Source organism: Podospora pseudopauciseta (assembly GCF_035222475.1).
Source record: "Podospora pseudopauciseta strain CBS 411.78 chromosome 2 map unlocalized CBS411.78m_2, whole genome shotgun sequence".
In the NCBI taxonomy this organism is placed as follows: Eukaryota; Fungi; Ascomycota; class Sordariomycetes; order Sordariales; family Podosporaceae; genus Podospora; species Podospora pseudopauciseta.
The window spans coordinates 3,363,153-3,384,096 of NW_026946663.1; the positions used below are offsets into that span (position 1 = coordinate 3,363,153).

General features: G+C 51.4%; 9 protein-coding genes across 9 annotated transcripts; 5 read left to right on the plus strand and 4 right to left on the minus strand.

Annotated features, from left to right (window-relative positions):
* Window positions 1-4,798: 4,798 nt before the first annotated feature.
* On the plus strand, window positions 4,799-5,914 carry QC763_0039900 (uncharacterized protein; the record flags this gene model as incomplete). Its single annotated transcript, XM_062905619.1, has 2 exons — window positions 4,799-5,088; window positions 5,128-5,914. The coding sequence occupies 2 exons, from the start codon at window positions 4,799-4,801 to the stop codon at window positions 5,912-5,914; spliced, it is 1,077 nt and encodes a 358-aa protein (XP_062768828.1).
* Window positions 5,915-6,311: 397 nt separating this feature from the next.
* Window positions 6,312-6,951, plus strand: QC763_0039910 (uncharacterized protein; the record flags this gene model as incomplete). The annotated part of the gene is made up of 2 exons (XM_062905620.1): window positions 6,312-6,808; window positions 6,870-6,951. 2 exons carry the CDS (start codon window positions 6,312-6,314, stop codon window positions 6,949-6,951), a joined length of 579 nt encoding a protein of 192 aa, XP_062768829.1.
* A 13-nt stretch (window positions 6,952-6,964) lies between these two features.
* On the plus strand, window positions 6,965-9,333 carry QC763_209230 (uncharacterized protein; the record flags this gene model as incomplete). The annotated part of the gene is given in 5 exon segments (XM_062909969.1): window positions 6,965-6,986; window positions 7,043-8,173; window positions 8,178-8,221; window positions 8,267-8,794; window positions 8,872-9,333. Coding segments are annotated over 5 exon segments (1,890 nt in total). The 3' UTR covers window positions 9,037-9,333.
* Window positions 9,334-10,319: 986 nt separating this feature from the next.
* Window positions 10,320-10,817, minus strand: QC763_209235 (uncharacterized protein; the record flags this gene model as incomplete). Its single annotated transcript, XM_062909970.1, has 1 exon — window positions 10,320-10,817. One exon carries the CDS (start codon window positions 10,815-10,817, stop codon window positions 10,320-10,322), a length of 498 nt encoding a protein of 165 aa, XP_062768831.1.
* Window positions 10,818-12,047: 1,230 nt separating this feature from the next.
* On the minus strand, window positions 12,048-14,777 carry utp13 (U3 small nucleolar RNA-associated protein 13; the record flags this gene model as incomplete). The annotated part of the gene is made up of 1 exon (XM_062909971.1): window positions 12,048-14,777. One exon carries the CDS (start codon window positions 14,775-14,777, stop codon window positions 12,048-12,050), a length of 2,730 nt encoding a protein of 909 aa, XP_062768832.1.
* Window positions 14,778-14,967: 190 nt separating this feature from the next.
* QC763_209250 (uncharacterized protein) lies at window positions 14,968-16,917 on the plus strand (the record flags this gene model as incomplete). Its single annotated transcript, XM_062909972.1, has 4 exons — window positions 14,968-15,117; window positions 15,175-15,513; window positions 15,564-15,721; window positions 15,777-16,917. The coding sequence occupies exons 1-4, from the start codon at window positions 15,082-15,084 to the stop codon at window positions 16,915-16,917; spliced, it is 1,674 nt and encodes a 557-aa protein (XP_062768833.1). The 5' UTR covers window positions 14,968-15,081.
* Window positions 16,918-17,065: 148 nt separating this feature from the next.
* Window positions 17,066-17,938, minus strand: MHF1 (MHF histone-fold complex component; the record flags this gene model as incomplete). Its single annotated transcript, XM_062909973.1, has 3 exons — window positions 17,575-17,938; window positions 17,388-17,511; window positions 17,066-17,247 (listed from the first exon to the last, which is right to left on the minus strand). The coding sequence occupies exons 1-3, from the start codon at window positions 17,605-17,607 to the stop codon at window positions 17,066-17,068; spliced, it is 339 nt and encodes a 112-aa protein (XP_062768834.1). The 5' UTR covers window positions 17,608-17,938.
* On the plus strand, window positions 17,869-18,929 carry QC763_209260 (uncharacterized protein). The gene is made up of 2 exons (XM_062909974.1): window positions 17,869-18,353; window positions 18,415-18,929. Exons 1-2 carry the CDS (start codon window positions 18,233-18,235, stop codon window positions 18,750-18,752), a joined length of 459 nt encoding a protein of 152 aa, XP_062768835.1. The 5' UTR covers window positions 17,869-18,232; the 3' UTR covers window positions 18,753-18,929.
* Window positions 18,930-18,989: 60 nt separating this feature from the next.
* On the minus strand, window positions 18,990-20,798 carry RAM2 (CAAX geranylgeranyltransferase alpha subunit; the record flags this gene model as incomplete). Its single annotated transcript, XM_062909975.1, has 3 exons — window positions 18,990-19,891; window positions 19,958-20,669; window positions 20,742-20,798. The coding sequence occupies 3 exons, from the start codon at window positions 20,796-20,798 to the stop codon at window positions 18,990-18,992; spliced, it is 1,671 nt and encodes a 556-aa protein (XP_062768836.1).
* Between the last annotated feature and the right edge of the window lie 146 nt (window positions 20,799-20,944).

Here is a 20,944-nt window from a genome sequence, read left to right on the forward strand (position 1 = left end):
AACGGTTACGGGCGGAGCGAGGTCATCCACGCAATTAGGTATGAACAGGCAAAATCGTTAGCCGCTTCGGCCGCCCTCTGCTCTGGCTCCCTCCAGAAAGAAGGTGGTATATTTATGTGCCCCGTTCCCTAAGATGTACTAGCAAGGTAGCAGCCATTAGCTTCAGACATTCCCCATTTATGTCATGACATCGGTATCCTCGCAGCCGGAACGGCCAACCCCAAGCAGCTCTTGTCTCCCTTGCAGAAGCGATTCCCAAAATGCCACAAATATCCAGACGCCAGACAGTTTACAGCAGCCCAAGAAACGAGGGGCAGGACAGGCAAAACTAGCATCACAGTCTCAGACGAAACGGGCAAAGACCGCAAGCCAGAGCCAAACTGAATCCCATTCACAGCCATCCACACCAAAACGAGGGATTTCAAGCAAGCCCGGCAACTCCCCCCACTGGTGATCTTTTTTCCGACACATACAACAGTCCCCATGGCGTCCAGGCTGCTCTGGAGGGATGGGCTCGGAGCCAGAACTGAATCTAACCATGTCCATGCTCAACTGCGGTGACCGATTTTTGGTTGCAACAGTTGAGTTTTCAGCAAAAAGAAACGATAAGAACGAATGGCATCTTATCACGGAAGGCTCAGAGCCACGAAGTCAACCTGGCAGTTCTCGCCCTTCAACGAGCTATGTATCGCAGAGCAATAACAGTTCGCCAAACCTTCCCGGATCGTCAACTACGTCAACCACTTGCAGCTTTTAGTCCACCACAAAGGAAGATATCCCACCGTCTCCCTAAGTGGCCCTACTCAGATTAGAATGCCTAGCAAAGTTCCCTCTGAGATCTTATCGTGAGAATTCTACCTTTCAGCTTTGGTTTCCTTCACTCCTTTATACTGCTTTCTCATCACCGGCTTAATGGCCTTCATGTATTTCTGCCCACTTGGCTTCCCACGTTCAGATAGATCTATTCATCACCCTACACATCTTCATACTTTCACACATTGGCTTCTTTCTGGCCTTGTCACTGATTATACTATAAAAATGATAAAAGAAACATTCTGTTACTTTCGATGTTCTTTCGAGCTTCGTCGGTGGCGAGATACTAAACTACTGAGTGGCAGCCACATCCTCGGACATACAAGACCCCATGTCAAGACCAGTTGTCTGATCATGGCAAACCCTCTCCCCTGTCTCTGTTCTTCCGCTACGCCCCCCCTTTCCCCAGATGCACGCCTCGGAGGGTGCTGGTCGGATGCAAGAGGGGCGTCGACATATATAACGCATTGCTCCTTTCTCAGTTGCCCTTATGTCACCTGTGGAGATGAGCTTATCATGCAAGGATGGGGGGACGATCACACAATTTGATTGTGGGAGTGCAATCCAGTCGATCCGTCCGCCCGCTTGCCTGGAAACGACGCTGAACATATAAGCCTGGGACGCGACCCATTCCCTCCCCCCGCCCCCCTAAAAACTGCACTTTCAAGTCCTGCAAGCCACTTTAGTTGCCTTATTTTTGCCTTGTCTCGATTGTGTCTGCGAGATTCGAAAAGATGCAGCCCCCGGTAGCAGCCCCCGAATTCTATGCTGCCATTGCAGCATATATCGTCACCGTGGTGTTCCTCGTTGTCTCCAGCATTGATCTTTGGCTTCAGAAGAGCAAGTCCCGTTGGCTTCCTGTTGCTGCGTGGGCCTGCCTTGTTGCTACGTTTATACCTGGTATTCCATTGATTATTTGGAGAAGCTGTCCATACCTTTTTGCCTGGAAGGCCGTCACAGTTCTGGTCTACCCCGTCTTTCAGGTACTCTCTCGCATGTTCGCTCTGTATGCTTTACGCTGACTTGTGTGCAGCTTCTTACAGGACCGGGGACTTACAACGACGGCTTCCTAATCGGGATTATCGTTTGCGAGATGATCCTCTCTGCTTTTGGATTTTGGCAGATTTACAAGAGAAACGTCTACGAGTTCGAATGGCTTGCGCCTGCTATTTTTCACGCCTACTTTGTACTCTTGATCATTTGGATCAAGGCTCGTTCCACCAAGGATAGAAGCCGACCAAACCTCAATAAGGGTTTTCTGTTGGCGTTAGTTTCAGTTCTTGGGATAGTTATTGCAATCTGTGTTTGCATTTTCGTTTCGTCGCAGTATCAGCATTTGGTCCAGTGTTGTAACTGGTTACTTGTCCCCAGTGCTCCCTTTACCGCGCAGACCTCAGCTACCAAGGTGATGTCATGAAAGCTTAGGGGGAAGGGTGTCCTCCACCTCTCCCGCCTGCCTTCCAAGTACCCACAGTCCCTTCCTCCCATGACAACCTCAGTACATCGGCCTACCCCCGTTCCCTCCTACCCCCAGAACGAGCCAAGCACACCATTTAAGCCCAATCAAAGCCGCTTGGTACCATAGAAAGCGGGCAGATGGTGTAATGCGCCAATGATGACCAAAAATATTCCATGCATTCTAATGGGATGAGGGTTCAGTCTCAAGTCAGACAAATTCTTAGAATAAATACGGCACTGGGGAATTGAGGCGCTGGGGAATTGAGGGCCTGGGGGATTGTCGGACTGGGGGCTTATAACTCAATGAAACATCTCAAGAAAGAAACATTGTTTCTTATGATGAGAAAAACAAAGGTTTAAGTTCTGAGACGCATTCTATTTAATAAACCACGGGAAGTATAGGGTGTTGTGGTGGAAATGTACCTTTGATGATTTTTCCCTGCGGGAAAAGAAAGAAATGGCAGAGGAAGACAGAAATTTATACCGCATTAGACCTGTGATAGAGTTTGCACAATTGTGCTTAAGCTTCATGACGCGAAATGGCGGTGGCAATCCGGCTTGCGCATGTTAAGCGCCTTGCAGCTGTTATTAGTCAGCCTCACGATGATGAGGATATAAGCTTCTTAGACTATATGTTGATGTTGGGACGTACGAACACCTTGTCGAGTCCCTTGCTGGGCTCCAATGGATCCCCTGTTTCTTGTATAAACATATTTCTATATTTCTATATTGTCTCTTGTGAATATAATTGAATAATATCCACGAATTAATTTCTAGTAAGCATTGAATCCAATAATTTACACTTTAACAGTAACTTAACAATGAAAAGATGAAAGCACATGATTCACCTGTTATCATCAGACCGGCTGCTCGAATCCACTGGCGGGACTTGAGCTGAGAGTTCCGATCGATGCCACCGAAATTGGGTATAGGACCAACAGTTTCACCTCCGTAAGGGTACTCTCTCCCATCTTCCTTACTTGCCGAAACAGTACATTCATGACCCCTGACGTTCGCCATGTACATCATCAAAACCTCATCCTATTCTTTTCTCTCGTGTTTTCGCCATGCAGTGGACAGCCTTCGCCAAGTATCGTTCAACTGGATCTTGTCTTCCCCAGGAATCACTCGACATACCAGCCCACATATCCTTTTCTGTGGTATTCGCCATCCACAACCCTAGCGTTCTCTGGCCCATCCACTGGATGTTTACATGGCTGCTTCAGTCACTAACGCCAACTGCGAATGGAACTGATCTTGGCTCAGTCGACGAAAGTGAGATTTTTGGGCGGGGCGATCCTGGGAACTACCAAAGCATCGCGTCAGATCCTTGGCTGCTCATCCACGGCGTGAAGAATCTGGTCAACTCAACCTCGTCACAGTTCCTCCTTATAGTCTCCCTGACAATCAGCCATATTTGTGAACCCAGCGGATCACAGATTCCTTCAGGGGCCAAGGGGTGGAGCCGCTCAGTCGACAACCTCATCTTCTTCAACCTCTCGGGGAACGGCATCTTATCGGACGTTGAGCATGCGGGATCTTGCCCTTTGACAGTTAGTGCCATCAGCTTCTATACAGTGGGAAAATACCCCTGCCCAGTGCAGCCGGAACTTTCACCCGTCAAGGACTGCGCCTACAAGATCGACCCAAGCACACATTCAAGAGTGGAGGAAAGCATGCTCGTGAGTTTCTCGTGTAAAGGCACGGGGATTTCCTGTCCCAACACCACTGGACTTGTCGGGCCGTGGTGAAAGAGCTCGACTGCTCCCGAGGCACATAGACTGAAAGATGGTTGGAGGACATTGTTCGGGGCCGGTGGGGTGGGGATGTTTGGGCTGTTACTTTAACGCCACCATGTAAAACAGACCCTCTTGCCTGCAGCTTCGGCTTAAAGTTTCGTTTGTGGGTCGCTGTGGCTTTCATATATTGTGAAGCAGCCCCTCTTTTGTGCAGCTTCAAATTTCACAAGGTGCCTGCCTCATTCTCATCAGCCATTCTCATCAGTCACGTTTCTTGATTTGGAAGCTGGGAACGCCACACAAACAAAACTCCACACGATCTTCTTCTGCTTTACGAGATGTTGGATTGTCTCGACCGGTGAAAGGGGAGGTCAATGGTCCTGTTCATTCCCGAACACCGAGAAAAAATGCGAATAGTGGACACGTCCAGAGGCATGAAGATGGACAAGTCTGAGCCTCGGGGAATTAGTTGGCATGTCAGGTGGAACGGAGCCCCTTTCTGGAGCTCTCTGCCATGGACATCGAGGAACCTCGTCCCGAGGAGCTACCGAGAATGAATGTCGTCCGAAAGCCAACCGCCTCTCGAAAGAGGATGAACGTTCAGTAAACAAGAAACCGAGGTATCCATCAATGTCATTGCACAATGGTATTCGATGGCCTTTACTCAGGAGTTCCTTCAAAAGACGGTACTCGCCAGCTCTCAGCATCGTAGTGCCCATACGTTCGATGCCATGGATATCACAAAGACTACCTGACACTTTCGGAAACCCAACTACAGGGACCTCAACATGGCTGTTTTCTATCTTATTTGCCTACTTCTTTTCCAACCAGCGGCATATCAAAGCCTAAAGAGCCTTGCCGAGTACTTTTCTTCTCTTTCGTTGATCAAATGCCCTGTTTGCTGTGACGACTCCGGTCCCTTCCAGAATTGGACTCGTTACCACGCCGTGGATCAGCTTACGACTTGCGACAAGCCACCACATCTCAGCTTTGCGTTCAGCTCACCAAGACCCAACGTTGACAACCAGGAAAATATCACCACACCTTTCGTGGTCCTCAGTTGCTCCACCAATAAAGGGTAATTGGTCCTTGATGAGCAGTCGAAGGTGTTCGACAGCTTGACCAAAAAAGGCGCCAAGAACAGCACCGCCAACATCGAGGTATTCTCAGAATCTGTTTCGGACCTTCAAATTTCTGGCCAGAAGTTCGCAGTCATCAGAGAGATCCAGGCATCTCTTCTCTTCAACACCAGCGCAGCAACGGAGCAATTTGACGGCAGCATTAGACTTGTGGTCAATTATGGAGACACCACATTGGGTGTGTATATTGGGGGAGGACTTGACATGAAGGGGGAGGCTCTCTTTCAGCTAGAAGAGTTCATAGCTCTCGTCCAGGACCGCGACGACAACACATTGACTGGTCTCCAGCTTCGTGGGGCTAACCGCACCGCACAATACACCATGGGAGTCTTTCTCGACACCACCGCTGATGTGGCACTGAGGCTCTTCAGGGTACAGCATGCACTCGAGGCCTGGTCCTTGTCACATTGTGTCGTGGGACTTGGTCAACGGGAGTCACTCAAGCCTTCCACATTTTGGCTGCGTGAGCCCAGTAGAACAGCCCTTCTCAATGGTACCAACAGCATCGGCAACTGGACGACGCCCGTTTCACCATTCAATCGCGCTATGGCAAAGACATCATCTCATGTGGCCGAGTGCCGGACGATCCAAGTTGCCTCCGGCGATAGCTGCGCATCTCTGGCCCAAAAGTGCGGGCTGAAGAACGCCAACGACATCACCAAGTTCAAATCCACAGAAGCACTTTTGTGCCACACTCCGTCCAAGTCAGCACACTTGCTGCTCGGCTGGTACACTGCCCGACGTTCGACCAAAGCCTACGCCTGATGGGACCTGCGCTTATTACATTGTCAAGAACGGATATTTTTGCAACAAGATAGCTGCTGCCAGTGGCTTGACGGTCCAGGAGCTGGAGAAGTTCAATGAGAACACATGGGGCTGGAATGGCTGTGACAAGTTATACGTCGGCAACACCCTCTGCCTCAGCAAAGGAAACCCACCACTTTCCGCTCCGGTCCCAAACGCCATCTGTGGACCACAAAAGCCGGGAACCACCTGACCACCGCCGGGGACAGATCTTGCGTCTCTCAATCCATGCCCGCTCAATGCCTGCTGCACTGTCTGGGGTCAATGTGGCACGACAGCCGAGTTCTGCACCGTCAAAGGTGCTCCATTCGGTACTCCTATCAAGCCGTGAAGGGTCGGGTGCATCTCCAACTGTGGGATGAAGGTCATCAACAATGCTTCCCCTCCGTCAGAGTTCAAGAGGATAGGCTACTTTGAAGCCTGGAGCTCGGCTAACAAAAAGGAGCGGCCTTGCCTGTTTATGGATGCCACCCAGATTCCGACAGGATACACACATATGCATTTTGCCTTTGGGGAGGTATCCTCCCACTTTGCCGTGGGTGTCAGCAAGCTCAAAAACCAGTTCGACAAGTTTGTGAAGATGAGAAGCTTCAAGAGAATCATTGCCTTCTGTGGATGGACAGTGTCTACTGACCCAAGCTCATTTTGGATTTCTCGAGAAGGCGTCAAACCGGGCAACAGGGAGATTTTGGCCACCAACATCGCCAAGTTTGTCGTGGACCATGATTTGGATGGCGTGGATCTCGATTGGGAGTATCCAGGTGCGCCAGATCTCCCTGATATTCCTAGTGCCGACCCGCTCGATGGACTGGCATATCTGGAACTTCTGAAGTTGTTGAGACAGAAGCTTCCGTGGTGAGTGAGATATTTAGCTGGCCATGTCTCTTTTCCCGTCGGCCACTAACACCGTTTTCAGGACAACAGTTGGCGATCGCTGCTCCCGCTTCCTACTGGTATCTCAAGTAATTTCCAATTGGGGAGATCAGCAAGGTCGTTGATTACATTGTGTACATGACTTACGACTTGCATGGCCGTGAGTTTTCGATCTGTTTTCCATCGTATAGAAGCGGCCGCTGACTTTGATCCTAGAATGGGACTTTGACAGTCATTGGTCCTCTCCAGGCTGCCCAGCAGGCAACTGTCTTCGCTCACACATCAACAGGACGGAAACCCTCAATGCACTTTCCATGGTCACCAAAACTGGCGTCTCATCAACCAAGCTCATCATCGGCATTACCAGCTATGGTCGGTCTTTTCGGATGGTCGACCCATCCTGCACCGGTCCTATGTGTACATTTACCGGGGCACTCTCCGGAGCAAAACCTGGACGTTGCGCACGCACCACCGGATATCTCGCCAATGCAGAGATTCAGGAGATTTTGCACTACGACAAGTCATCACGCACCTATTACGATGAAGGCATCATGAGTGACATTCTGGTATACGGATCTGACTGGGTTGCCGACATGAACAACTACAACAAAGGGCGTCGGGAGGCTCTGTGGAAGTCAATGAACTTTGGCGGCGTCTCAGACTGGGCGATCGGCCTTGCCGAGTTTTTACCCAATGATGTCTCTCAGGTTCCGTCACTGTCAATGGAGGAGATCAAGGAAGACTGGGCCAACATCACCTGCAAACACCCCTACGCGAGGAACAGCAGCTACAGGGTGTCAGACCGTTGGAAAACCCTCAAGGTTGATGAGGCTTGGACGCATGTTGTTGTTAAGTGGGACGCTTGCGCAAAGTCCGGCATGCCTTTCCCTGTTTTTGTGAGCCGTCTTCTCAACGATCCCGATGGCATGTACTGCGGCTCGATATCCTCCACAAACAACTGCCTTGCAACAGTCGAATGCAGTGACGAATCCGAACGCCGGCCGGCAGCAGCTCTCCTTTTGAGTTCATTTGTGAAGCTTGCTGGGATCTATTACGAGCTGTACGATGGAATCCAAGCAGCTCAGGTCAATCTTATCACGACACTGTCCAAGTTCTCGAGCACTTTTGCACCAGAACAAAAGGCGGACAAGTCTTTGACCATGACTTTGAATATCTTGAGCGCTGGCTTCGGTGTGCTGGCAGGCCCAGTCTTTGCGAAGGCATTTTCGTCTGGAAATTTCTTCTCTCAGAATCCTGGTATTGGAGAGAAGCTGGAGTCGGCAGTGATGAAGGGCGTAGAGCTTGGCCTGGCTGAGGCTAAGGAATACGCCAAAAAAAAAAACCCCTGTAGGTCTCGTCCTTTTCCCCATGTCCTTTTATCCTACACATCAGACAGTTAGACCTTAACACTTCGGCTGTAAAAACGAGCCCGTGACGTAGGATCTCGCATCACAGTTCAACTGGATTGTGATGAGTTGGAAAGAAATTGTCGACATTACACAACGCCAAGCCTTCTCTGAGACGAAAGATGGGGTTAGCTATCTCAGCAGCATGATGAGCAACGGCAAGCTGCTCAAGGTCGAGCCGATGAACAGGTTTGACACGGAATCCGCCATGGTCAAAGTCCTGTACGCCTTCCTGATTCCGCATGTCTGGCATCTCCGAGCCTACAGCCCTGTTCTCATCCACGCCGAGTGGGACTGCCAAAAGGTTGGGGTCGACAAGTTCATATGGCTCCAGTCCGGCGACAAGGATGTGGCGAAGATGTGCATCGACAACCCGTCAGCACTACTTTCTTTACCCTGGAGGTCCAACGATGATAGACCACAACTGGGGCAACTGGTGTGGAGGTTCGGAGCCGAATCGAATGCCGGTCTTGCCAGGCACAGAGACTCTCGGGTCTCCATTGATGGATGGGCAAAACGATCTCATGTGGGAATAAATCACGCAGATAGACATTGCAAGAAGGTACGTCAATTCACAAACATGTTGACCCCGAGCACGACTGCATGAGTACCCGCTGACAGCTTGACGGTGTCTTGAAGCGCCACGCCAAGTGGGGAAACAAAGGCTTCGACAAGCTTCTGGATCTTTTCAATGGGGAACACCTGAATAACTTGATCGAGGAGGTCACAAACGGCGATGTCAAGCTTCTGCCGGGGATCATGAACATCCTCATGTGTGACCCTCAAACAGTCTTTGACAACTAAAAGAAGCGGACAGCCGGCCAAAAGACGGATTGGGCATCGTTTCCTTGTGACGAAGAGTAGCCTCGCTGCGTGTGGCACTGTTCTCAGTCCACTGCCACCTCTCTGGCATCTGTTTTTCTAGGGCGGCTTCATTCAAGAATACCTGGTGTGGATGAGCAGGGCGGCCGGCATTTGGGCCGGGCTGTGATGCTTTGGGAGTTATTTGGGTAAGGTATATCATGGTTGGATTGTTACACTCGCTTAACATTTTTATTTGTATCTACATGCTTGATACTAAAACTTGTGTCTTGCCTTATCACCGTGGCCCTCTTTGATGCGTTACAATAGAGACCGAAATATGCATTCAAAGGCTTGAAAGAGACGAGGTACACCTTTTAAATTTTTTTTTTTTTTTTTTTTTTTTTCATATTTCACCTGTCCTAAATTATCGTTGGATCCGCCTGAACTATCTTTTTACCCCCCTAACTATATTTAAACCATTTCACTGTCCTTAAACACTTCTTCATTACCTTAACTTAAAACGCTTTTCGACTATCCTAGACTACCTCTATACTATCTTGAAGCCCCTTGGAATAAATATAGATTCAAAACCTTGTAGATATCTTGCAAGGTTCATTGTCACAGTTAACCCAACGGCAGGTCGCGCAGTATGTGGGGCGCAGGACGTCCCCAGCCAATCATTAGGAAAGTCAGGAGACAGCCAATTGGGGCTGGCCAGAGAGTGCTATGGCGCCAAGACCCACGAGCACTCTGCAGGATGCAAGATGCTCGGGGTGATCGAGGGCATAGCACAACGAGCACTCGGCAGGATGCAATGTGCTAGGAGTGATCGGGGCCATAGCAGGATGAGCACTTCAGGGTCCCAAGGTCTATATATACGGAGGAGCTGGCTGGCGTAGATAGACAGTTCCGTAGTATGCAATTCAAGCTTGTATTCACGGTATCTTGTGTTTACATTGATACATCTTGTTGTGCACTGTTTAGCTGCACCGAACCAATTGTTAGAAGTTACCTTCAACCCATATCCCTTTCAGAGGTTCTGTACAGGGGTTCGTCATATCTTCTTAGCCGTAAGAAAGTCGCTATTGGTTTTTATAGGCAAGGTTCCTTAGTAAGGTACCATCAATACGGTACTTCAGGATAGAACGGAGAATCCCGTACTTATTAGACGCTTTTCGCTGGCGTATACTAGCGGTAATATCTTTCTAGGCATTTTTAATATCCTCTTCGGTATATTTAGCCATTGGTGGGCACCTGGAGCAAAAAAAAGTAAAAGAAAAGCTTCATTTTTGGTCTCTGTGGGTGGAATATAAAGTGTGTGTTGATATCGGGGGGTCCAGGGTTGTGGAGGGTTTAATGTGGGTAGATGGCTTGGGTAGTTCAAACCTACCTGGGCCATATCCATATGTGGTCCACTTCCTTGTCATCCAACCTAACCTGTAGTACCAGTTATCAACATTGCTGTAACCCCCCTTGTTCTGATTGCACCCGTCAACCTCCCTGCTGAGACGGTGGATGCAGTCGGCGTCGTCCCAGTTGCGGCGCGAGTTGGCCTTGTTCTGGACCCAAAACTCCATCTTTTGCTTGCCGCCAGAGTTGACGCACAGGAAGATCTTCTCCTGGATGCCAAATGTGACGGAGAAGCGGCCCTTGGTGCAGGCGTCGGTGATGGCGCGGCGGGCGGCCGCCTTGTCGTTCCAGGTCACGCCTGAGGTGTGGCAGGTGGCCGAGACGGCGGAGGCGGTGGCCATGATGGCGACGAGGAGGTTGGTGAGCTGCATTTTGGCGGTGATGGTTGGGGGCTTGGTTGAGGTTGAGTAGATGGTTGAGGCTGTTGAAGATGGGAGTGTTGATGGTGATGAGGGATATGTGTTGTCTGGAGGTGGGAGACGGGCGTTCTTATAGATGGCGTGCTCATGCTTTCTGGTGTCTCCTCTTCAACCGTCAAACCCCCCTTTCGTGCTGATGGTCACCGTCGAGCATCCGGCAAAGCGCCTTCATCTCCCCCCTACAGATTGCCTGTTAGAGTACCGGTGACCACGAGATGAGCTGGTGAATCCTTTGATCGCCAGCTGTCGGCGTGAAGCCGTTTACCGCCTCGTGCCAAGGTGATGGTCCAGAACATCCTTCTGAGGGTTTGGTGATAGCGCCACCCGGTAGTGAAACATCCCGTCGGCATCTTGATGCCAAGGCAAGGATAGACAGTGCCCGATCCCAGCCCTACGTCTCCATTGTAGGGAGGCCCGAACATCATTGGCTGACCCTTGTAAGGTAGATCCGTAGGATCGGTGTCAGCCGATTGGCATAAATGTGAATTGATGCAGTTCCAGTTGAGCCAGGAGATGTGAAGGATCTCAGGTGCCGACTACCTAAGGTGGGTAGCTACACTACTCCATAGCGTTCGCTGTGTGCTTGCTGAAAGATCATGATTGACAACCGGTCTTTGGGCGATCTTGAATCGCTAGTTTGGCACGGAAAAGTTGCCAAACTACGCTGTCACATCAGGGGAGCGTGTGTTGCAAGAGCCGTTCGTTTCTTCTCGTTCCCAATCGAGAACTCGCCTCCGTGCTCAGGTCACCGCTACCCCTTCATCTCTGGCTCTCTCGTCGCTGAACCCTGAAGATAACGTCCCATGATATCTGCCATGTTCGGCTGAAGGATTTTTTATGGCCATAAGCAGCCACGGTTCAATAATCCACTCTCATATCCCTACCTAGCTCAGGCTACTGTTCTCGGGTAAATGACCACAGGTTCCACGGCTGGTCCAAGCTTTGTGCCATCAAGGTAATCTCGCCAGTGAGCTAAACATTCATAAATCGTTATGGCCTAGAATGGCATAAGTTATGACCGAACAACACCCTGAGTTCAGGAGGGACATCGCATCAAGGCTTCATGCCACATATATGCCCCCTTCATAACATTGAACAATGAATAAATGTTGCTTGATATAGTTATGGTATATTTCATTATTTCACTCCTTGAAAACAAGCCATCTCAACATTCCACCAAGGTTACACCTCGATCATGTCCACATCCCCCTCCCCATCCTCCTTCACCGCCTTCAGCGACGGCGCCAGAGCATCCATCTCTCTCAAGGTATACTCCACCAAATAACTCTCATCCACCAGCTCCTCCATCCTCTTGTAATGTCTCTCCGTGTAGACCTTTAGCGCATTAAGCACCTCCTTCAAGCTCTTCTGCCCCCTCGCTCCCTTGACGCTCAAGCCCGAGAACTTATCAGCCGGATAGCTCCTCACCAGCGCGGAGAGAATCCGCTGCGCAATAGGTGCCGTGCGCGCGTTTGTGTTCCAGTCTCGTAACCTCAGCAACAAAAGGAACAGTTGTTCATCTGACAAGCTAGCAAGAACCTGGTCGACAGCTCTCAGCCCGGTGAAGCTACCCGCTTCAGGAGTAGGCGAGGTGACAACGTTGGTGAAAAGCTTGAGCAGGCGGCCTGGGTGGTTGAGCTGGAGAGCCAAGACGATGGCGTCTCTGTAGGCACCGATATGGATGTAGTTCTCCAACTCCTGCTCCTGCTCAACAAGCCGGGTGGCGGCTTCGGTGGCGGCGGTCTGGGTCTCGGATGTGGTGTCCTTCCAGAAGGTAATCTTGGAGTCGGAGCCAGCCGAGACAATCGTGTTGCTTTTCGGGTGCACGGCCAAGGTCCACAGTCTGTCTTCGTGGTTGTCAAGGGTGCATTCTGTTTCGCCCGTGTTGGCGTCCCAGATCTTGACGAGACTGTCAGCGCCAGCGGAAGCGAAATGGACATTTTTCCTGCTGGGATCCTCCTCGACTGTGGGGATGTGCAACCACACCACTTTCAGAACGTTGTGGGAGTGTCCTTCAAAGGTGCGAAGACACGTGTAGTCGGAAAGATTCCACAGCTTGATAGTCTTGTCACCACTGCCAGTGACGATGACACCCTTTCCAGAGACAGCACCACCTGTCTCGCCTTGGATGGCTGGAGTATGGAGGGGAGCAAACTTGACCGCCCACACACCTCTCTTGTGGCCCTTGAGGATACCCTGCACCTCGAGCCTTTCTGTGTCCCAAATCTTGACCGTTTTGTCCTGTGACGCAGAAGCGAATAACTTTCCGGATGGGTTGATATCCAGGGCGTTAATGTCTTTCTCGTGCGCCAATCTCCTGAGACTAGTTGTCTCTTTGAACGGTTGTGATGGTCGGGGAATAAGTCGCTTCTGGACAAATCTGTCCTGAGAACCGGAAATCAGGAATGCTGGAGGGTGGTCGAGAGGGTTCTTGAACGCCTCAGAGTCTTCCGGAGGAGCAACCTTGGGCAAAGACACTGCTCCCACCGACTCCAGGTGACCAGTGAAGGTAGCATAACACTCAAAAGAATTGTTGGCAGAATCAACCCTCCATATTCTGGCTGTGTTATCTTTTGCTCCACTGGCCACCCAGTGACCAGACCAATCCACATCCAGTGACATGACGAGATCCTCATGTCCCTTGAGCAAGGCAACGTCGTGCCCAAAATAGGAACCGCCCTCCTCCCCGCTATCTGTTTTGACAGATACTATCCTAATATCCTCCGAGTTCGTCGCAAGTGCCATCATGGATTGATCTCGTAGAAGGTAGACCAAGTCGTAGATTTCGTCGTGTGTGCCGGATATCCGTCTAAACGGCTCCCAGAAGAACTCTCCCGCACTCGCACTGATATCTTCTGCTTTCGGGACCTGATAGAGGGCGAGTGTGTAGTCGGCCTGGGCGCACACAATCAAGGACTTCTCTGGCAAGTAGACGGTTGAAAGAATGGCCTCGCCCTCCGCCTTGGGGTCTTGTTTCGCAGTGATTTCCTGGTGTGTAGTTGAGTCCCATATCCGCAAGAGACCGCTCTCTCCGGCTGAGTACATCCACTTCCCTTCATTCAAGAACCCTACAGATTCCACCAACTCGTGCCGCAGCATTGGCGTTCCCTGCCAGCCATTCTCCCCCCAAAGCCACATCGTCATCGTCTTATCTCTGCTGCCTGTGAGCAAAGCATGCTGCTCGGGCGAGTAGTCGATGCTCTGAACATTAGACTCGTGCGCCTCCCTTTTCCTTTTCGCATCGGAGTATACGGGAGTCGCGGTGCGTTTGTGAAGATCGAAGATGCGGACCTTGCCGTCTTGTGTGCCCCAGGCCAGCCGAAACTTGGAGTCGACACCGTTGGTGCCGTCATCCTGGTCGTTCTTTCGCGAGCCCTTCTTGGGCCTTCGGTCGATTGTGGTGTCGGCGGCGGTCGCGGCAATCTCGAAAAAGTGCAAGGCTGAAATGAGAACACTCGGTCCGCTGACGGTGTGAGTTACATATCCTCCAACAATATCCCAAATCTTGATGGCGCCATCGGCGGCACCAGTAGCCAACAATGTGCTTGTTCTGTCGACGGCCAGCACAACCACAGGGGTGGCATGTGGCTTCGAGGTTCGGACGAGTGTCGTTTCGATCGAGTCGAATTCTGGGGAGACTGTGAGGGCGTAGATTCGCATCGTCAGCGACCGGGAGCACACAATCAAGTGCGACCCCGAAGGCGTAATGGCCAGGGTCGAAATCGGTTCGCCATCTCCTTCAATCTCGGCCAGGTTCTTTCCAGTCGTCAATTCGGTGAGCACCGCGTTTTCGCCCAGTGTCGAGGCGAGGATTCTGGCGCCATTTTCGAGCGCAACAGATCCTCCGGTATAGATGGGCTGTATAACATTTCCAACCTCGAAGGTGGTCTTTGCTGCTTGTCGTGTGGCCATTTTCGCAGCTGTGTGGGTTTTCCCGAGAATGCGAATGCGGTTGATTGAACGCTGCTTGGTCGCGACCCCAAATTTTTTGCCCAGCCAGTTCGTGTATTTTTTTGCGATAAGAGCTGGTAAAATAAGGTTATCTTAGCGCTCCTTACCCCGGTCGACCTGTTCTTGGCATCCTGCAAGGAAGCTTTGACGTGCTTGCGTCCCACTCAGCCCAGCCAACGTCCTCTGTTCAACGTGCTCCCATTTCGACGGGAGATGGGTCAATCAGCTGGTCTGATCAACTCATCGCTTATAACAGTTGCCCACCATGGGTCTTCTGGAGCCCCTAATCTCAATGGCTCTGGTATGGTAACTCTGAAGCCATGGAGGATTCGATCCAACGGTCTAACCAATCTCACAGGGACGATCTCCTTATGACGAGGTAATCTTCCCAAATACCTCCCAGCAAAATGAACAAGACAACGAGCATGATGGATATCGTCAACTATACGATGAGCGGGGTCGCCCAATCAACCCGGAAACCCGGCGCATCAACAGAGATGTCGTTCGGTCGCATAACGAAGTCATGACGGTGATAGGTGTCGCTGAGCCTGACAACGGCCCCGATGATGCTCATGCCATGTCCTCTCATCGGCATAATGTCTATGAGGACAAGTGGGGAAAAAGACTGCTCAATCTAGGCGGTGTTCTTGATACTGCCTGTGTCTGGGGCGTGAATGGCATGAGACAGCGCATTTTGGTAAGAACTTATCCCGCAGATCTGCAAATTCCCGGCTGACTGTAGTCTAGCTATACAAACGATACAGTCGAGTGCCATTCAAAGAGACATTCGCCCTCGCCAGACAGGATCAATCTCTAGCTGCACACTTCTTGGGCGGCTTGCCAGCATTTGGCCTGAATGCAGTGATCGATCGCATGGTAGCCCCAAAGGTCAAGGAATACCCAATGTATGTTCTCACCATGAATAGCTTCATATCATACGCTGGCTAATCATGTATCTAGACTTGGCTATGCCTCCATGTATATCCGTCTCCACCTGGTTGTGTACACCACGTTCCAACGCTTCGGCATCATTCCGGCAACCGAACTTCTTCCCAACTGGAGATTCTTCATCCCCGGCTCAAGCATATCACCTATTGTCGTCCCACCACTGCCAACATCCCTCTGTCCAGTCGGGATTCTCAAATGGATAGGCGGCACCCTCCTCGGCGTTGCCCCCCTCGGTGGATTCTTCGCCTACATGATCGTCTACAACCACGTCGCCAAGTTCTTCCGAATGAAGATTATAAGCAATCTACCACTCCCAAGTAACCCGCGGCCGGCGAAACGCAGAGCGCTTCAGGATATCACTCCCCTCCCGCCGACCTTTACACTCGAGATCCCTCCCCCTGTTGATCAACATCCCGTTGTCAGCGGCTCATCATCCACCCCACAACCTACCACCGCACCCACGCAACAACAACAACCGGAACCCACCACTCGCACCGCGGAGGTTCCCCCCCGAAGACAAAGCATAACAACCACCACCACCCCGGGCGCCGGCATCCCCCTTGTAGCGGACGACTACGCCTCAGAGGAAGAAGAGCTAGAAGTCAGCGCAACCCTCATCTCCTTCGACGTCGAAGCAGCTGACTCTTCCAACACCCTCAGCGGTAACTTCAGCAGCAACCCCGCCGAAACAATCAACTCGGCCAACCCAGGCATATGGTCTGCCGAGCTCCGCCCCAATCCATCGGAAAACAACCGCGCCGCCCAGGCAAGTAGGGAGCGCACCTTTCGGGACAATAAACTGAGACGATTACCTGCTGCGCTGGCGACGGATGTGTTTGCTATTGGGCCGTCAAGGTTGATCATGAGCCCGTTTGCAGCGTTGTGCTGGACGGCGATGATTAGGCCTTACTTGGCGAGGGCAGGGAGGTGGGGGGAGTTGGAGGGGGTGAATGAGGTTGGACTTTGGGGGGCGTTTAGCTGGGAGGGGGTTTCGAGCTTGGTGGGGATGGAGTTGGTGTTGTTTAATTTGATGGGGAGCGTTTGGACGGTGGTGAGTGGGTTGGCGTGGACGGTGAAGATGGATGAGGAGGAGTGGGAGGAGTGTGGGGAGGGGTTGAGGTGGGAGGAACAGGAGGGGGAGGAGGAGAGATGATGGGTATTGCTTTTGGAGGGGGAAAATGGGGGGTATATAGATGAGACAATGTATTTCCGTAGCCAGAACCCCGTGCCTGTGATAACCTAAAGTATGATACAAAGAAGACCCAACGCCATGGCATTTGAAGTGTGTTATGAGTTCAGGATCACGCTCTGCCCTTCCCCTTCGCTTTCGCCCTTAGCTTCCTCGTCTTTTCCTTGTCGACGATGTCTTTGACGATGGAGTGCAAGTCTTGGTTTCTTCTAGCCAATAGCAGGACATCGTCTGTGGTGACTGTTGTTCTGTTGGCATGACGGCTGAAGGATTCCAGATCGATAGCTACGTTTTCTGTTTTTAAGGTGGTCAGCAGCTGGCTATGTTATGAGATGGGATGAGATGAGATGAGATATTCCCGTAGCTGTATGAGATAGAATGAAAGAGAATGTCTTTCAGATGAAGCTACTGATCAACCCAAAGCATGAACTTACCGATCTGACTCCATACCATATCCGCCAGCGCACCGATAAACTGCGGCGTGGCATTCCTGTTCCTTCTCATGGACTCCTCATCGACGATCTTGCCGATGGAGAACCACAGGGCCGTCTTCAGGCGCTAGATTCATTTCTCGTCAGTTCCAAGTCTCACACATCACTCAAACATAAAAAATAAACACACCTCACGGATTTCATCCTCACTTTGATCAGCCATCCTTTCTTTGTTGCGACGAGTTCAAAAGTCTTGGCAGATGTCGATGAGAGACGCGCTCAGACGCGTCGCAGTGTGCAAGGCCACTGACGCGAAGTCAGCAGGTTTGCGGTGGACTTCCAGATTGGCACTAGAATCAAAATAGGTTTAGAGTTGTCTTGGGATTATGCAAGCTTGAAAGTGGAGAGAGATGGTGGTTGAAGAGCCGCAACGGTGTCTAGAATGACGGCGTTGTTTGTTTGTGTTGATTGTCAAGGCTGGCATCACAAGGTAGACTGTTAGCTATCTAACCAGTAGACTGAGCAGGCCCAGTTTTGATCACGGTAAAAAATACAAGAACAAAACTAAAGTTTCTGATTCTCAATTCTTCGTGCCGGCCCTGCCGGAAGTACACACCCCTAACTCTACAGCGGGGTCCGCAGCACACCGCAGCACTCCCGCCTTTACGTCGAGCTCCTTGCCTGCATGGTAGATTTTCGCGCATCCTTTTCGCATCTTCAACCTATACATACTCCCTCAACCCACCACATAACCCCCCCCAATCTTTGCGCCTTTTCCTTGAACATCAATCCCGTCATCGATTATCTATTCCACACTCCCAAACTCCCACCAAAATAACCTGCCCACCATGGACGACCTCGCCAACCTCGCCACCACCATCGGCGACCGCTTCACCACCAACCTCAAGTCCACCCTCGACAACATGTCCCCCCAAAAATGGATCCGAGTCATCATTGTAGCCGGCGCCTGTTCGTCTTCCCTCCCTCCCCTCATTCCCTTTCTGTTCACCCACTAACCCCCCACCGCTAGACCTCCTCCTCCGCCCTTACCTGATGAAACTCGGCGGCCGCGCCCAAATGGCCTCCTACGAAGACGAGCACGCAGCGACAGAAGCCGAGTTCGCCGCCAAGGCCAAGGCCAAAATCTCCCCCAACGAGCTCCGGGGCAAAGTCCAGATACCCGAAGACACAGACTCTGAAGGTGAAGACGCAGAGGGCGGGTCAACTGCCGCTGACTGGGGCAAAAAGGCGAGGAGGAGACAGAGGGATATGATCAAGAAGCTGCTGGAGGCTGAAGAAAGAAGATTGCAGGAGAGTAAAGAGGAGGAGGAGGATAAGGACATTGAGGAGTTTCTGATCAAGGATTAAGCGCACATGAGTGACAAGGTTAAAGTGGAAAAGGGTGGTATAGAAACCTGGAATGGGAACAGGAGGGTCGGTTTATCAAAATGGAAGGACTTTTTGGGTAACGACATAGAGATGGATGGGGGTACATATAACCCAACGTACATAATGATAATAAAGCTTCCAACTGCCATGTTCAACTAGTGCCCTTCCAACTTGTAACCATGATATAAGATCCTTCACCTGTCATATCCTGAACATTCAAGCAGCAACCTCCGCCAACCCCAACCCCTCCCTCCTCCACTGCCAATAACCCCCCCTAATCCGATCCCACTTCTCCATCAACCTCCTCAAGCACAAATCCGCCCTCTCCCTCTCCCCCAACTCCTTATAAACCTCGGCCAACAAATCCAACGCATGACTTGACCTCACCTCCTCACTTTCCTCCCCCTCGCCCAACCCCTTGACAAACTCCTCGGCAAACTCCCTCACAGAACTCAACCCCCTCCCCCCTTTAACCAACACCCCCCTCAAGTAATTCCACCCCGACTGATTCTGCGGCGCCAACCTAATCTTCTCCTCCGCATAAGCCACCTCCCGATCAACAATCTCCCCGGGCACCTTCGGGTCCGCCTCGGTAGCCGCATACTTTTTTCCAGGCGTGCAGTTCTCCGGATCGGAAAACACCAAATAAAACCTATGCGACCAAGCCGAATTGTTCCTCACATCCTGCTCAATCAGCTCCTCTGTGCTCCTCAGCTCCTCCGGGTTCCCCCACACCCCCAGCTTGCCCACCATCCAGGAGCGGTAGCTCCACACGTGGTAGTTCTTTGTGTCTTCCGCCAATATCTGGGTCAGAAACTCCCTTTCCGAAGTAGCAAACGATGCCAGCGCCGGAGGGTCAGACGCGATGGAGGGGTGGTAGTGTTCTACCAACAAATTCCGGTGGTGCCAGATCTGGTAGTTTTTCAGGTTCTCCAGCGCGATCTGGTTGAGCCAGGTGATCTCGTCCGGGATGGGGAGCTTCATGGCGAAGATGATGGCCGCGCGGAAGAGCCAGACGGTGTAGTGCGCCGGGTTGAGGTTGATGATGTACTCGGTCAGCTTGAGGGAGCGTGGGGAGTACTCTTTTGCCGACATGACAGCGCGGAGGTAGGACATTGCTTGAACCAGCTGTTAGTCTCGATTCTCTGGGATATGGGGCGGTGATAAAAAGGGGCTGGGCTCACCTTCAGCGTAGTCAGGAGAATACGCAATCGCCGCCAGGGCGTTCTCCGGATCCTCCATCACAATCGGCACCACGTCATCCCACTCCGGATCCAGCGCCAGCTTCCCCTGCCTCGCCATCCCCTCCGCGCCGTACAACTCCCTGCTTAGCCTCTCCATCTCTCTCCGTCGTTGCTTTTCCTCAGTATACTCTGAATCAGTAACCAAAACCTGATCTCCCGTCTGGCAGTCCACAAACCCCCTCTTTTGCCTATCCCTCAGCTCCCTAAACCTCTGCGACTGCAGCTGCAGACAAGACAACGTCACTCTCTTCTCCTGCCGTATTCCCCACTCCTTGGCGGTATACTCCCCGATATCCCTCCCCCGTGAATCAACACCTTTATGTTGCTGCTGCCGTTTCTTATATTTCCTCAAATTAAACCCCCTAGCAGGAAGCGAGTGCTCATTAACCGTCTTCCACAAATCCTTCTGCCCCTTTGCACCCAAAAACTGAACCGGCAGCCGGGTGGCAAGCCGTGAAGCAAGCCAGACAAGCTGATCCGCCTGCGTCGTCGATCTCTTTCCCTCGAACGGGTGACAAAGCTCAAAATGATATCTCGATAACTCGGCGACGGTGGAAGGTTCCTCCTTTTCTGGTTGTTTGGAAGCGTTATTATTGTTGTTGTTGTTGTTGGTACCAGGTGCAGCCGGAGCTGATGGTTTGGTGGTGGCTGCTTGCAAAACAAACAATACTTAGCATTCACAATACCAACCAAAACCCTAAACACCATAGAGCAGAAGAAGAAAAACACACATACAAATTCCCGCTTTGGGCTTTTGCGCCGCTTTTCCTTTGGGCGGCATTGTCGCAAAACAAGAAAAGAACCCCCCCAAAAAAGGGAGCTGTTACTTCAGGCTGTTGGAGTGTGTTGAAATGGCGGGGCAGCAAGCCAGACGGGAGGTTTCAGGGACGCGCGGGTACACCAAGCCCAAGCTTGGCTTCCAAAGCT